This window comes from Callospermophilus lateralis, chromosome 14, assembly GCF_048772815.1.
Source record: "Callospermophilus lateralis isolate mCalLat2 chromosome 14, mCalLat2.hap1, whole genome shotgun sequence".
Taxonomy (NCBI): Eukaryota; Metazoa; Chordata; class Mammalia; order Rodentia; family Sciuridae; genus Callospermophilus; species Callospermophilus lateralis.
In genome coordinates, this window is record NC_135318.1 from 34099520 (window position 1) to 34112043 (window position 12524).

Sequence of the window (12524 nt, forward strand, 5' to 3'; positions counted from 1 at the left end):
TCATAATTTCCCCAAGAATAATCCATTTAAACAAACCAATTTGTTATATGTTCTATTTATTCAGGAGAAAAAAATCTAATATTTGTCAAGCATGTGCCATGAGGAGAAATCATGCTAAGTATTTTTTAATTTGTTGTTTTCAAAATCAATTTTTTAAAAAACAAAATATTCCTTCAAAACTTAATATCCATAAAGTATTATATGAAAGACTAATAAATACACTTCTTATTTATTTTGGCAAATATGGCTGTTATATCAGCTGAGTAGAAAAGAACTTTATTTTCTATTTCTACATATTTATTTTTTCTTTTTTTTTAATTTTATTTTGAGACAATCTCTTTTTTTCCTACATATTTATTTTTCTTTCCTTTTGTTTTTTATTTATTAGTTCTAATCAGTTATACATGACAATAGAAAGCTCTTTGATTCATTGTACACAAATGGAGCAGAATTTTTTGCTTCTCTGGTTGTGTATGCAGTAGAGTTACACCATTTATGCAATCATACATGTACCTAGGGTAATGATGTCTGTCTCATTCCACTGTCTTTCCTACCCCTTTGCCCTCTCCCCCCTCCCCTTTGTCCTATCCAAAGGAAAAAGCTAGGTGCACTGGTGCACACCTGTAATCCCAACAATTTGGAAGGCTGAGGCAGGAGGCTCATAAGTTCGAGGCTCAGTAACTTAGCAAGACCATGTCTCAAATAAAAATAAAAAGGGTTGGAGTTGTAGCACAATGGTAGAGCACCCCTGGGTTTGATACCTCTAGTACTGAAGAAGAAAAAATTAAAGAAAAATACAAAATCTCCTTCAAGATATATTTAAATCCCATGGTCAATAAGCTACAATTACCCTGATTTACTACCTTATTCTAGCTTTAGGAGTATTTTAGGAGTGTTTTAGTACTGACATTTTTAAAAATCCAAAATAAACTTTTAAATTAAAAATAAAAATTAACAAAATAATATTTATACTGTAATCCCATGTTTTTTTAAAAAAAATTCCACTAAACATAAATGATAAATGTATATAAATAACATACCATAGGTATAAAAGAACATATACTAAACAGGAAAGTGGAAAAGGAAGTAATAACAGTCAGCTTTAATTTGTTTTTAATTTGTATTTATCTCTATGTTGTGTGAAACTATTACAATAAGCACATAATAGTAGTTTTTGTAATTTTCAAAATATAATTGCAAAGACAATTTTGTAAAACAATATCGCCACCTAGTGGAGAATGCAGAATATGTAATAAATCAAGAAACTACTGCTTCTGATGACTTCACAGTATTACAGAAAATTCAATAGTAACAACTAATGATAAAAACAAGCGGTAGAGACTGAAATTCTGGAGGCCTAGTAAAATAGAGCATCTCACATTTTGATGAGTACTAAAGTTTATTTCCATTAAAAGGCTGTTCTACTTTAAGAACTTGCACAGCAGATACCAATGAACCCCATTGAAGGGAGATGACTGCTGCCCCACTCAGATTCAAGGAGCAACACTGCTTGTACAGCACCTGGCCTGTCAAGAGGATTTTAGCACTAAAAGGCCTTCTGCTATACCACCTTGTATGCTGAACTGGAACACATCACTTACTGGTTTTTAAAGTCTTATAAATTCATTCCTAAAACCAGATCATTTCCAAAACCAATTTTTTTTTTAAAGAAAGACTTCATTTGTTATATAAAAAAACATTCCATATATTTTACTATTACTTAATCACCTGGGACTGAAACTAAAACTAAAAGATAAAGCTGTTACTTGGCATGCATGAGGACCTAGGTTCAATCCCCAGTACCATACAAAAAAAAAAAAAAAAAGAAAAAACAATGATTACATATCAACTTTACATATGTTACCTTTGATTTCTGCAGAAGTATCAATATTTGACACACTGACATTCAAGTCCTCCAAATCAAAACTATCACATTCTTTCAGTATTTTGGCTTGGTTGAAGTAATCATTAGTATCTCGTGGCTGAATCTCTTTGAGAATCACCTGTAAGCGGCTTGCTGACTCTGCAAGAAAGACACGAAACTCCAGTTCCACATCACATGCAGATTCCCTTGGGGGTACCTGCACTCAAAAATTGTGTAATTTTCAACACCTGATAATAACCTCTATTAGAAGAGACAGAGTAGGTAATGTGAAAATTATCTGTATAGAGTCTTCATGATATTTAAGTAGACTTTTTTTTTTTTGGCGGGGGTGCAGTGTTGGGGATTACACCTGAGGCCTTGTGCATGCTAGACAAACGCTCTACCACTGAGCCACATCCCCAGGCCCCTTTAAGTGTATTTTTAAAACATGGCAATTTGGGCTGAAGATATGATAAAAAATACAACCATAACCATCCACAGAACAAAGGCTGCCATTTCATTTACATTGCTTCTGTTTGTCTTAAGAATCTCAAACATGGGGCTGAGGTTGTAGCTCAGCAGTAGAGCGCTTGCCTAGCATGCAAGAGGTGCTGGGTTCAATCCTCAGCAAAATAAAGGTAAGGTGTGCTGGGGTGTGGCTCAGTGGTAAAGCGTTTGCCTCCCCTGTGTGAGGCACTGGGTTCCATCCTCAGCACTACATAAAAGTAAATAAACAAAATAAAGATACTGTGTCCATGTACAACTAAAAATATTTTTTAAATAAATAAAGGTTAAAAAAAAAGAATCTCAAACATGATGCTTATCACGTGATAGAAGTCCAATAAACTTCAATTAATTTTAAGAGGTTGTTACCCTATCTGCAATATAATTTAAAAATATAAATGTTAAAAAATTCTTTAAAATTAACAACCAGTCTTTCATAATATAAGAATATCATGAAGACTCCATATTTGGCTTTAAATACATCATATAATATACTGCTTTCTCAGTGTGGTTTACACTCCTAGTATTACATTAAATTTCATTTTTACTCAATGAGCACTCACTAGATTAGGAGTAAGCTCCATGAATGCAACACTTTGTACACTGCGGAGTACCAGTGCCTAGAACAGAAACTGGTTCATGGCCAAGGTTCAATAACATGGGCTGAACGAATAAATGAATGGCTAGGTAATAAGAAGTTAGCCAAGCTCTAACTTTTTTTTTAATATATACATTTTAGTTGTTGACTAACCTTTATTTTATTTATTTATTTATTTATTTATATGTGGTGCTGATAATCCAACCCAGGACTTCACACATGTTAGGCAAGCACTCCACCACTGAGCCACAACCTCAGCCCCCAAGCTCTGAATACCAACAGGTAATCATGCAGAATAGATGAACAAATCAAAGAACAGGTATTAGCCATACATCTATTATTTATACTTATATTTTAGGTACTGTTGGAAATATAAAGATTCAAACTGCTATCATGAAAATACAACCAATGTGTTATGCTCATTTGTCTCTTCACTGAAATTCTGCCCCAAACAAACTTCAATAGCCATGAAAAAGTAACACTAGCCCAAAAGATACCATACAAAGATGAGGAAAAATCAGAATAAAATTTCAAGGATCCTGTTCATTTATTCTATGGTTCTTGGGAGGTTTTTGCCAAGAAATTCAGAATGCATGACAGATAACATGGGGAAGAAGGAGAAAAAATAAAGACAATCAAAAGATGAGACAGAATTTTTAAAAAGTCTGTGAGCCAAAGATATTTTAAAACTCTCTACACAAAGAATTTTAGCATATCCTATAGGCTCTTTCTACAATAGGTAACTGAAATATTCAAGACCTTTGATCCAGAATAATCTGGTATTTGCCTGATCCAAATATTAGCTATAAGACTACATATGTTTTGGGCTGGGGCTGTGGCTCAGTGGCAGAATGCTTACCTAACATGTGTGAGGCACTGGGTTCAATCCCCAGCACCACATAAAAATAAATAATTTTCAAAAGTTAAAAAAAAAAAAAAGACTACTTTTTTTTCATGTACAAAGAAAGAAAGCTAAAACATTAACCTAAATAAATGTGTCTTAGCATCATGAACCAACACATTATCCAACTTATTATTTTTTTTTTTAAAAGCCAACATTTTCTATGCAAAACACAATGCTCCAGGCCACTTTAAATATCATCCCAAGGTATTTCATTGTATGGACAGCATGTGTTCATAATATACTTAGACTCTTCCTAATAAAAGGTTCTCATCTGCATTACAAAATGCATTCACAAACTTTAACCTGAAATATAAATTTACTTCATTTTAAAGGTACACTTTATGTTTGTGCACATCTTTAATAGCCAATCTTTTTGGACTTGTTCAAGTACCCATGCATGCACAGTAGGACCTCCCAGACACTAAGCTTGGCTCCTATCCTTTCAATAATTGTTCATTCACTGATATATTCATAATCAACAAATATTTACTATTTATCTTCTTCTGCAGGCCTTTCTTATTTTCTCAACTTAGCTTTTATATCTCTTCAAAGATATGATTACCAAAGAAGAGAGACAGATGATATAATAATCAAACAACAGCACTATAGCTCTCTTTGTCTGCTGACCTGAATCAGTGTCCATGGGGATGAGGCCCTCGGGGGAGGAGCTCTGAATGACCGGAGACACCACAGCAGAAAGCCTGTAGGACATGGACAGGAGCTTCTCCACCAAAAGTCTCCACTCACTCACCAACTGCAGGCTGCTGCAACAAGGACATTAGGGACACTTATACCAAAAGCAAAAAACAAATATTAATAATGAAAATTGATACATAAAAGGAGTTTAAAGAATGTGTTTCAAAATTGTGTAATACATGAAATACTTGAAACACAAAAACGTATAAACAGATTTATAAGTCTCATTTTCTATTCTCTTTAAGGCAGCAGACTACGTTCCATTCCCAGGACACACTGATAAAAGGCAAAAGCTGGAGCCTAAGTGTGCTTCTGAGAGGAGAGGCGGCTGGGGATGTTCTTACTTTAGTGGTAACTTCTGCAGGGCTCCTGTTATACAGTGAACTCGCCCATACATTGGAAACGATGCCGCTGCCTGAAGCAAGGAATTTTCAGCTTGAGCTACCTCTTCCTCAAGATTTTCCATCAAGCACTTGATAACTAGAAAAAGCAAAGAGAAAACAATACCCATTTTAAAACACATTTATAGGGGCTGGGGATGTGGCTCAAGCGGTAGCGCGCTCGCCTGGCATGCGTGCGGCCCGGGTTCGATCCTCAGCACCACATACAAAACAAAGATGTTGTGTCCGCCGATAACTAAAAAATAAATATTAAAATTCTCTCTCTCTCTCTCTCTCTCACTCTCTCTTTAAAAAAAAAAAAAAACACATTTATAAATTTATGGACAGCAAAATAGTTCCCACGAAAAACACTCAACTGAACTTCATACTTGAACCAGAAAGAGATTTTTCAAGGTTATCTGGCCCACTGCCCATTTCTAGTTAAAGAACTGAGTGTCTTCCCTAATTGCCTGGATTCATTATGCATTCATTCTGAACCTCCTCTACCTGGGGTATCAAAGCCCAGGTCCATGTGGCATGTGCTAATTGGTCAAGAGATAACTTTTAATAACAGCTTTAGTGACACATATTTCACACACCATGCAATTCACACATTTAAAGCATAAAAGTAAATGGTTTTTAATATAGTCAGAGATATAGGCATATACCACATTCTAGAACATTTTCTTTATCCACCCAAAGACCTTTACCTATTTGCAGTTTCTTCCTCTCTGTACCTCTATCCTTCCTCTGCCCTCAGCAATCATAACCTACATTTTGTTCCTATAGATTTTGCTATTCTGGACATACCACATAAGTGGAATTACACAATAAAAGGTCTTCCATAATTGGCATCTTTCACTTAGCATAACATTTTCCATGTTCACGCTGCCACATATACAGATGCTTCATTCTTTATTGCATATGAATGCATAATAGTTCACTGTATGGCCATACATTTTTATTTATCCATTTATCAGTTGATAGACATGTGAATTATTTCTACTTTTTGGCTACTATAAATAATTCTGCTATGAACATTCCTGTATAATTTTTATTTGGGCATGTTTTCATTTCTCTAGGTATTTGTCTGTTAAGGAATAAATGTTTGTGTCCCTACTCCTAACCCCCAACATACATATAGTATTTCTACTTTTATTTTAGCTACTATGGGAAATATGAAGACTTAGATTGCTATCATGATGATTCAACCAATGTGTTATGCTCATTTGTTGCTTCTCTGAAACAGGACAATAGATTAATAAATTGTGGTAAATCTGTATAACATATACAATGCTTTCAAAATTATGTGAAACCAAATTCATGACAATACATTGGTGGTAAAATTAAAAAGGAAAACAAAATGAAAGATTAAGTAGAATAAAAAAGAGGCTTCTTCTTCTTTTTTTTTTTTTTTTTTTTTTCTTTTTTTAGGAGATGGGTGTCTCCCTGTGTTGCTCAAGGCCTCAGCCTCCTCCTGCCTCAGCCTCCAGAGAAGCTGGGATCCTAGGTATGGGCCACTGCATCCAGCTAAGAAAACTGAGGAGTTGTTTTTTTGTTTGTTTTGGGAGGTTTTTTACTACTGTTATTTTGTTTTGTTTTGTTATTCTGAGATCAAACCTGGCCTTAGGCAGGCTAAGCACATGCTCTACCACTGAGCTCCACCTCTAGCCCTTCTTCTACTTCTTAAGCTGTCATCACCTAACTAGAGAACAAAATTTATGAAGCTTTTCTATTTCTGTTACTTAAACCTTATTTACTCAAGTGTTCTTTGCATGTCTGAAATGAAGTTCTAAAAATCTTAGGCTGGGGTTGTGGCTCAGCGGTAGAGCGCTTGCCTAGCACATGCAGGGCCCTGGGTTCGATTCTCAGCACCACATAAAAATAAGTAAACAAAACAAAATAAAGGTATTGTGTCCAACTACAACTAAAAAAATAAATATTTTAAAAAATAAAAAATAAAATATCTTAAAAGACTTTCTGTGACGCATGCACTCCCCAGCACACCCCAATTGCAGTCCTCTTCCGACCAGGGTCTCCTTTTGAACCTAGCCCTGAAGCAACTAAAGTGGGCAAATGTCGTCTTCTATGATTCTGTCATCTCTCTGCGGACTTAAAGGCCACGTTCCCACCAGAACTACCTATACCTCCTACTTTTCTCCCACTACAGGTTTCATCATGGCCTTTTTTATCATCTTGAGAAAAATAATTTGGAACTTTCTTTCTATATCTGACCTATATCTGAGTTGCAAAATTTGTATCTAGACAGGCACTGTGGCCCATGCCTGTAATCCCAGAAGCTCAGCAGGCAGAGACAGGAGGGATGGCGAGCTCAAACCCAGCCTTAGCAACTCAGTAAAGATCCTGTCTCTAATGAAATATAAAAGGGGACTCAGTGGTTAAAGTGCTTAACTTGGTTCAATACCTGGTACTAAAAAAAAAAAAAAAAAAAAAAAATTGTATCTATTCATATACCCACTACAATTCCAAAATAAAGATTTACTAGTATAAAATTAAGACTATAAATCCCAAACAAATATTTGCTGAAAACCACTAGATCTAACCCATTTCAGAGCCAAGATTTTAGAACAGGCTATATAAAAACATAAAAGGGAAGGGAGCACGACAGTCAATCAGAACATAAACTTCAACAGATAAGGGAACTCTGCTCTGTATAGAAATAATGAAGCTGATCTGTCTATAATGTGGTAAAATTTCTGCAGAATAAAAGAGTAGACATTCGATAGAGAAACAGGTCCTCTTTTAAAAAGTACTTTATTAGGGCTGGGGTTGTGGCTCAGAGGCAGAGTGCTTGCCTAGCATGTGTGAGGCACTGGGTTCGATTCTCAGCACTGCATATATATAAATGAATAAAATAAAGGTTCATCAAAATGTAAAAAATATTTTTTTTAAAAAAGTAATCTATTAATGGACATTTGTATATCAATTTAACAAAAATTCTCTGTTTAGAAACAAATATTATAGCTGAGTTCACTGTTTATTCACAAAAAAAGGAACTGCAGGCACTTATATGCTGGTAAACTCTTAAATAAAAAAACCACAAGTAAGGCTGGGGTTGTGGCTCAGAGGCAGAGCACTTGCCTAGTATGCGTGAGGCACTGGGTTCGAGCCTTAGCACTACATAAAAATAAAATAAAGGTATTGTGTCCACCTACATCTAAAAAATAAATGTTTAAAAAATTATAAAAAAAATAACATAAGTAAATGTTTAACCATGAGATAGTCTAACCAATGAATGGTGAGAAAATAAGATAATGGTTTTGATTACAACAACAAAAAAGGAGCAAAAGGTCATTTCCTCAATACAAACCCATCAATGTGTTCCTTTCCACCATGGCAGCAGATTTTTCTCCATCACCACATGCGTCCTGCTGGGGTGTAGCCACAGAAAGGGACCAGGGCAGAGCATCCTGCCAGATTAAAAAGCTCAGCAGGTAGGAGGCTGTTACACAGTCATAGGGTTTCGTGCTTGTGCTGAGCTCCAGAGCTGCCTGGAATAAGCCTTGCAGTTTCTCAGAATCCTAGAATGAAGTACAGTCTCAGTCTCAGTCACTGCCATGGAAGAGTTCCAAGATTTGATGGAATAACACATAATTAAAACCACAGCCTACCATATAACTAACTCAATATGAAGATTAATTTATTTTCTCCCTGAATATGTTAGTTTTTCTTATAGCAATTGATGATAATTATTATTAGTTCAGAGATGAAGATGCTTAAAATGCTTTCAATTGGAAAATTCAACACTACAAGCTATCATTTATTCATTTATTTATTTATTTAGGTACTAGGGATTGAAATCAAAGGCACTCAACCACTGAGGCACATGCCCAGCCCCATTTTGTATTTTATTTAGAGACAAGGATCTCATTGAGTTGCTTAGCACCTCACTTTTGCTGAGGCTGGCTTTGAACTTGTGATCCTCCTGCCTCAGCCTCTTGAGTGGCTGGGATTACAAGCATGTGCCACCATGCCCAGCAGCTATCATTTTTTTAAAACTGAAGTCTTTCTTCAGCAAAAGTGTACTTTTTCCTATAGAAATTCACTACGGCTACAGTCAGATCACCTTCGTTGTTTCTATAGAATGTAATCTTTTTCCTCACAGTTTATGTTTTACCTGGCCAAATTATATGCTGCCCTTCTTCTCCGTCCCCTTTCCCATAGAGGTAGTTCAATGCAGAAAATTACAAAGCCATAGGGAGGTTATTCATTGTGAAATTCCACATATAAATGTGGGAAATTAAGTAATCAGATCAGCCTCAGAAATCTGCATCTGAGCTCCCACACCTAGATCTCCTATAAATATCCACTCACATAGTCTATCCTAAAGAAGTCAGAACAAAGAATGGTTCACTGCAATAGTCATGAAAGGCCCTAGATGGACAACAGGAGTCATGGGTCCCAGTTCTAACTCAACAGCTGACAGGCCCTGTGCTCACCACTCTGGAAATCAGGGGTTGAATTCTCAATACTATTCTGATTCTACTAGGATTATTCCATAATTGTCTAATACATGAGGAAAAATTTTATAACCTCAATTTTAAGGCTTATTATAGATATTTAAAGATGTCTTATAATTTCAAAATAGTATATATCTAATTGCTGATTTGATTACCAGTTTAAGTTCTTTGTCATTTGATGTTTAATTTTCTATGACCTAAACTTAAAAATAGTGGCCAGCCAGGTGTAGTAGTGCACGCCTATAATTCTAGAAACTCAGGAAGCTGAGGCAGGAGGAGCACAGGTTTGAAGCCAGCCTGGGCAACTCAATAAAACCCTGTCTCTGAATAAATAAAAGGGCTAGGGATTAGCTCAGTGGTAGAGCACCCCTGGGTTCAGTCACCAATACTTTCTAAAAAAAAAAAAAACTCAAATTTAAATAAATATAAAAAGGAACAATTAAGCACACCTAAAACATTTTGACAACTGACAGTAAATCCTTGAATGGTATTAGGCGATTAGTTTAAAAAAAAACAGAACAGAATAAATAGACTTTGAAATCTAAATATCTTTGCTCTACCACCTTAGATCAATCAAAATACAACGTAAAGACCTAAGCTCCACAGAAAGAAGGGCAGTAAACCAAGTGAGTTGTAAAGACATATTTAGAAAGATATGTCATCACAAATATGTATTAAATATAGGGTACTTAGTTAACATTTTTAAAAATCTTGAACACCTATTCAAATGACCAGTTTACCAACATGCAAGCCAGACCAGAGAGAATAAGCAAAAACCTACAGCAAGTCACGTCACGTGTGGCACCAAATTTTCTGAATTTTACATTAGTATCTTTATAACCAAGTGCATTTTTACCAAATTAGAGATGTAGAGGCTCCCTAAAGGCCCTGCATAGCTTACCTAAGAATCAGGTCTTTTACAGATGTGCTACAATATACCTTCTTCACTCCAAAAACTCTCAAAATATTTGCCAGAAAGGAGGCATAGCCTTATATGTGATACAAGGCTACAAGTAAGGGAGTAGGAGCTAATAGAGGAAGAGTCTCTTATATTAAAACTCTATAGGGGGCTGGGGATGTGGCTCAAGCGGTAGCACGCTCGCCTGGCATGTGTGCGGCCAGGGTTCAATCCTCAGCACCACATACAAACAAAGATGTTGTGTCCGCCAAAAACTAAAAAATAAATAAATATTAAAATTCTCTCTCTCTCTCTCTCTCTCTCTCTCTCTTAAAAAAAAAAAAAAAAAAAAAAAAACCCTATAGAGTTAGCAAACTAAGCACCAAAGAACCTTCTGCTCACCAGGGCACCTGGAAGATCACAGGCACAGGTAGACACTGGAGAGCAATTCCCAATTTGGATCCAAATCAGAAAAGATACCCTGAGATCTTGCAATGCCATAAAAGCCACAGAAACAAACACTGTGCTCTCTGGTATGTGCTCCTACAGAATACCACTACACCTATAAGCTGGCAAGCCCTAAATACAGCCTAAGGCCCTGACCATGCAGAACTCAGCAGCAGGCAATCTTGATCTCTACAGCACTCTAACAGAGAGCTATAGTAAAACTCTAGAGCCAGTACTCTGCTGATGACCCCAGCAGACAGCCCCAGAATACACCTCAAGTACCAAGTGAAAAGCGTAGTGAGGGGGTTCATGCAGACCCACCCCATGCTGTGCCTTCACTGCCTTCACTCTGAAGCCCATACTCCAAGACAGGAAGAGCAGGGACTTAAGCTAGGCGGAGGCTAGGGCTGAGGCCAGAGTCAGAGCAGAGCACTTGGGAGAGAATAGTTGCTAACCTCAAATACTCTTTTTGAGTTTCAGTCTCTGTTTAGCTATTGCTTATTGGAAGACCAGAAGCATGTTCTCTACCCTATGTACATTCAGCTTCCCAGGAACAAGAAGATTAACTTAGAAAACTCAAATTACTGTAAGTTATGTGTTTTGATCAAATATTACGTGGCCACGTGAACTATCGTTAACTGAAATCTACTAGTAATCTTATAAATAATAAAACCTACTGCTTCCTATACTACCCCTTTGAACAAAGCAATTTAAAAAGAAAAAGAAGAAGAAGAAACCAGGCTCACTGATTTGGACTTTCTCTTTTGCAATATTTCTACCCCACAACAACAGAGACATTAATGACTGAAAGAAACAGTCAAAGGACATAAGAGGACAGACACAAAGAATCAAGATAATTCTCAGATTGTGTTATCTATGCTAAAATAGTACATTTTCATGCCTATATCATATTTACATTTCCATAGGAAAAGTCCAAATACCTGAAATTGTACAGCTGCTATTGATAATTTCATCAGAAGATCAAATGCTAAAGTTTTCACATCTTCAAAAGTACTGGTAAAACATTCTATTAGTATTTGGAAACGATCAACATCAATATCATGGCTCAGCTGATACACTGTTTGGCCTCTACCTGAAAAAAAAAAAAAAAAAAGTTAAAATGAATTTAAAATTTAAATTTAAAAAAATTTTTTAAAAAATTAAAATGAATTTAAGAAAAAGAAAACAACCTTCTGAAGTTATCAAATTTATAGAAAATTAGTTCAAAAATCCATACTTCATACTTCACTCACGATACTACTTTACTTCATACAATGCCACACTAGCATAAAAACACTTTTCCATTAATTTATTTCTTCATATGACAAAATAAAAAAAATTGGTTTTCCAAATAGGAAATAAGCTTTATAAAGAAATTTAAAACAATTTCATTCTTTTTCAAAAGGTATCATATAAAAGATTCCTAAGTAATTTTTTAAAAATATATAAAACCAAATAAATTTAGGAACATATCTTTTGAAAAATCTTCATAAAACTTCTTGATCTAGTATGCCACAATGAAATCCATCATTCTTTCTAAATAATATGCACCAATAAAACATTTTTTAATTTTTTAAAAACTTGACCTAGAATCCAAAGTCCTACTGTATTTTAGAATGAAATGACACAGAATAATGTTATTTTTATGTTTACCTTTATTTGAGGTTTATTTTAACAGGGCATATTCTTATGTCTTATTATTTTTATATTCACCCCACCATATTCCTGGGATAAAATCCACTTGGTCATAGT

The 12524-nt window shown here is 35.4% G+C and overlaps 1 protein-coding gene across 1 annotated transcript in view; it reads right to left on the minus strand.

Annotated features, from left to right (window-relative positions):
* Thada (THADA armadillo repeat containing) overlaps positions 1 to 12524 on the minus strand; it is a 313209-nt gene that overhangs the window by 268271 nt on the left and 32414 nt on the right. The window contains exons 16-20 of the mRNA XM_076833305.2: positions 11714 to 11865; positions 8278 to 8488; positions 4911 to 5046; positions 4498 to 4634; positions 1865 to 2023 (exon numbers count right to left, since the gene is read on the minus strand). Coding sequence (XP_076689420.2) covers positions 1865 to 2023; positions 4498 to 4634; positions 4911 to 5046; positions 8278 to 8488; positions 11714 to 11865 — 795 coding nt within the window. The remainder of the gene's footprint in view (positions 1 to 1864; positions 2024 to 4497; positions 4635 to 4910; positions 5047 to 8277; positions 8489 to 11713; positions 11866 to 12524) is intronic.